The sequence below is a fragment of the Gobio gobio genome (genome assembly GCF_949357685.1).
Source record: "Gobio gobio genome assembly, chromosome: 4".
In the NCBI taxonomy this organism is placed as follows: domain Eukaryota; kingdom Metazoa; phylum Chordata; class Actinopteri; order Cypriniformes; family Gobionidae; genus Gobio; species Gobio gobio.
Window position 1 is genome coordinate 20,582,320 of NC_137100.1, and position 4,460 is coordinate 20,586,779.

The 4,460-nt window shown below is 41.1% G+C and overlaps 1 protein-coding gene across 1 annotated transcript; it reads left to right on the top strand.

Annotated features, from left to right (window-relative positions):
* The first annotated feature begins 1,392 nt into the window (after positions 1 to 1,392).
* Positions 1,393 to 3,641, top strand: LOC307125735 (uncharacterized protein). The gene is made up of 2 exons (XM_079815814.1): positions 1,393 to 2,040; positions 2,199 to 3,641. The coding sequence occupies exon 2, from the start codon at positions 2,211 to 2,213 to the stop codon at positions 3,225 to 3,227; it is 1,017 nt and encodes a 338-aa protein (XP_079671940.1). The 5' UTR covers positions 1,393 to 2,040; positions 2,199 to 2,210; the 3' UTR covers positions 3,228 to 3,641.
* Positions 3,642 to 4,460: the final 819 nt, after the last annotated feature.

Sequence of the window (4,460 nt, forward strand, 5' to 3'; positions counted from 1 at the left end):
CACTTCGAAGTCACTTGATCAGGGGATGGACAGCAGTCTCTGGTTGGATGACTGGAGTGATCTAGATGGATGATGCTCAGTCAGTAGGTCAAAAAGGTATGCTGGAGCCATGCCATGTAATGATTTATAGACAAGGGGTAATATGTAACGCACTGGCAGCCATTGCAGGGAATACAAGACAGGAGTGATATGGTCCCGTTTTTAGCACCAGTAAGGAGTCTTGCTGCCGCATTTCGGACTAACTGTAATCGGGACAGAGTTGATTGGCTAATCCCAACATAATGTGAGTTACAGTAATCCAAGAGATAAAGGGATGGATTACTTTTTCAGAGTTTTTAAAGAAAGAAATGACTTTACTTTTGACAACATTAGGAGCTGAAAAAATTTATCTTTTTATCAAATTTTAGAGATTCGTCAAAAACAACACCCAAATTTTCAACCCATGGCTTCACACAGGAAGACTGACCACCAAGGTTTATTTTGGGTTAATTAAATTAATCTAAAGGTCCGAATACTATAATTTCCGTTTTACTCTCATTGAAATTCAAGAAGTTTAGAGACAACCAGGCCTTTACATCTGTCAAACAGGCCATGAGAGTGTCCAGACCATCTGAATTTCATTTAAAGGCAAATCAATTTGGGTGTCATCAATGTAACAATGGAATGACAGCCCATATTTCCTAAAAATAGAGCCAAGAGGGAGCATGTATAAAGAAAAAAGAATTGGAGCCAAAATGGATCCCTGTGGAACCCCATAAGATAAAAGAGCGTTAATAGAAAAGTATTCTCCAATGTTAACTGAAAACCTTCTGTTGGTAAAATAAGATTTACTCCAATCCAGGGCACTACCTTTAATCGCTGCACAGTGCGGGCTAAAAGATTAGTGGGATCTACTGTATCAAATGCAACAGTCAGATCTAAGAGCACAAGCACAGCATAGTTGCTATAGATTGACAAGTCACTACTAGAACATTGTTAAAGACCCAGTGGAGGCTGAGACTACCGATGGTGTGGCAGAAAGAGCTTTAGCTTAACAGCGATGTAAGAACTTAAAGGGGACGCTGTTAAAGGGAAGCAGGTCTATTTAGCTCAAATTAATTAATTAATTCATAGGGAATTTTGAAAGAGTCTATTTTACGGCCGAGCAAATGACTCGTCCAGCGTTCAATTGAACGGGCCGTCTATCGATTCTGCAGTGGATATTATTATCCGAGCAAAAGTGAAACACTATTTAACAGCCAGCCAGGTAACTTAGATCGACAGTTTAAAATTCGTAAGCACATAACACAAGAACACTTATCTTTGAATACAAACGTAACTTTATTGATTACTCTAACACATCAAAAACTAATATCTAACACAAACACACGCACTCACACATTCACACGCGTTGCAGAAAGGAAGAAAGTGGGGAAAGAATAAGTTTTAAGAGAGAGAAATTATGAAATCCCAAATTGCTATAGGCTATGCATTTATCACACATGACCTGAATGAACCATCGATCATTAATTTAACCCTCCTATCGTTTCTTAGTTTTTAAGTTTTTAAGGGGTTTTTAAGTTTGATCTCTGTTAAAAGTCTGTGCCCTGACATGGACTACGTTACCCATAATGCATGTGTTCATATGTAGTTCTGCTCGCTCGTGGTTGTGCTAGGCGCTTTCACTTAGTGTGGTCCAGGCCAGGGCCATGAGAGCAGTATTCGCGTTGCAGAGAATTGCCATCCTCCTGTTAATCCAAGATATATCCAGCTGCAGCCCCGCAGCACACCAGTTTCAGAACACCAGTTTCAGAACCCCATCCACAGAACCGGAAGTGAACGCCTAAAAAATACGTTACAATGGTGAACACGTGTTGTGTAATTAACTGCCATAAGTGCGATTTTTCAGCTTTCCCGCATGGAAACAGCACACTGGATCTCAGGTCTCCGCGTTAACAAAGCGGCGTCGCAGGGCATGGGTAGCAGCAGTAAGACGGAAAACCATCACCTTCAAAAACATTCCAGGGCACATGTTTGTTTGTTCACGGCATTTTCACAAAGGTAAGTTATAAACAAAACACATCTAACTGTTTGTTGTTACTGCTAGAAACGCAAACATGTCGTGACTCGTGGAACTGTTGCTTAATCGCTAACTTTGCAGAAGTAACAGGCTGAATAACTACATAACTAATTGAATAAATCCGGGCTTTTATTTTTAGGCAAACCTGCCTATGAAATGCTACATTGTGATCCCGACTGCCGTACCATCATTGCATCTCGGGCACACAGAAGTTAAAGCAAAGGACCCTGGGCGGTTTAACAGGAGTACAAGGAAACAGCAAGCTTTAACAGGGGATCACGCTGCACCTGCACCACTAGATGTAGCTGTCCAGACACTGGACGTGGATGAAGCTGCAACAGCAGATGATACTTTTCAGATGGATGTTGCAGGCTCAAATGAGTACACAGCAGAACAGCAGGAATGCCATCTTTGTAGCTGCAGGCGTGCTGAAATTAACCGTTTGTTGGAGGAAAACAGGAGACTGAAGGAAGAGCTATCTCATAAGATGATGGATGAAGATTCTTTTAAAGATGATGACGAGAAGGTCAGGTACTACACTGGGCTTCCATGTTTTGCGCTTCTGATGGCTGTGCTGACACAGCTTCTTCCCTGCATGCCACAGACTGGCCGAAAACTCTCACCTTTTCAGATGCTCCTTTCAACACTGATGCGCCTCAGGCTGAATCTGCCAATTCAGCACATTGCATACCTCTTCTCTGTGGATCAAAAGACTGTGTCCACCACATTCAGAGATAACATAGGTACAATGTTTAGACATCTCAAACCCTTGGTGCACTGGCCAGAAAGACACTGCTTGCATGCAACCATGCCACATCAGTTTGTAGAGGCTTTTGGTAATCGTGTTGCAGTTATTGTGGACTGCTTTGAAATTCACATTGAAAGAGCCTCAAATCTCAAAGCTAGAGCGCAGACATTTTCCCACTACAAACACCATCACACCCTGAAGTATCTCATTGGCATTACGCCACGGGAATCTATCTCTTTTATTTCCCAAGGGTGGGGAGGTTGTGTCAGTGACAAGCATGTGACTGAGAATAGTGGCCTTCTTAATAAACTATTGCCTGGGGACTTGGTGTTGGCAGATCGGGGATTTGACATCAGAGACAGTGTTGGACTCATGTGTGCAGAAGTGAAAATACCTGCGTTCACAAGAGGACGCAGCTAGCTGGATGCAAAAGATGTGGAGGAAACACGCCAGATAGCTCACCTCAGGGTTCATGTGGAGAGGGTGATTGGGTGTGTACGCACAAAGTACACTATACTAAGTGGAATTGTACCAGTCAGCATGGTACTCCCATGTCAAGGCGAGGACATGACGTTCATGGACAAGATTGTGACTGTATGCTGTGCCTTGACTAATATGTGCCCCAGCGTTGTTATGAAACCATAAACTATTGCATCAATCGATTTGACAGCCCTTGATTAAGCTCATCCAAAATACATTTTTATATAAAGTTTTATATAATATGTTTGTGTACTGTATATGGACCCATTTTACATTTGTAATTACACTGTTGACACTTCCCTTAGTCATTATCATATCAGTTACTGCAAACCACCTGTTACAATAATAAATTACAAAAAGTATTCATTCTCTCTCTTTATTTGGCAATCATGACACTGAGGTACATGTTTACAGATCACAGTAACACATTCAACATAAAACAAATGGGTAGTGTAACCTTAACACGTAAAAAGTTAATTAAGTAATAAAAATAGAAATGTGATGATTATCTGCTTACCTGTTTGCAGTGGCGGTGCCTTGCTAGGTGGTGCTGCAGCTCCCCCTATAATAGCCATAGCACCTGCCCAGCACCCCAAGAAATGTCTGTAATTTTTTTATATTTATATTTTAATGTCATGTTTGAATATTATTTTTAATAATAAAAATAATTAAATTATTTAATTAAATAATTAAAATTAAATTATAATTTAAAATTATATATATTTTAGTCTAAAATAACATGAGGCCCAAACAGGTGATCTTCTTTGGCAAATGGGCTCGGCGCCTGCGAACCTCTGACCTTAACTAATTTCAGCTTGTTTTTGATAGAGAGTTTTAGCTAAGTAAAATAACGTTACACCAAAATGGATCGATTTTTGCTCCCTAAACGTCCACGTTCTGAGTCACATCCTGAAACAAGAAACGAGACTGTGAAGGTGCAGACACAACACTCGTCGTCACAGAGCCTCAGGAACAAGAAAATCCTGGGGATGAACTTGAAGACGGAGAATCGGCGGAGGCGGTTTCCATTGAGGATGCTAACGTTACGGTTTGTGCTGCAGGTCAAACTAGGGTTGCCACCCGTCCCGTAAAATACGGAATCGTCCCGTATTTACAAGCAAAATGACGCGTCCCGTATCAAACCAATACGGGATGCAAATTGTCCCATATTTT

What these genes read in the sequence shown, in the direction of transcription:
- LOC307125735 (XM_079815814.1), top strand. Translation starts at nt 2,211, where the DNA reads ATGAAATGCTACATTGTGATCCCGACTGCCGTACCATCATTGCATCTC.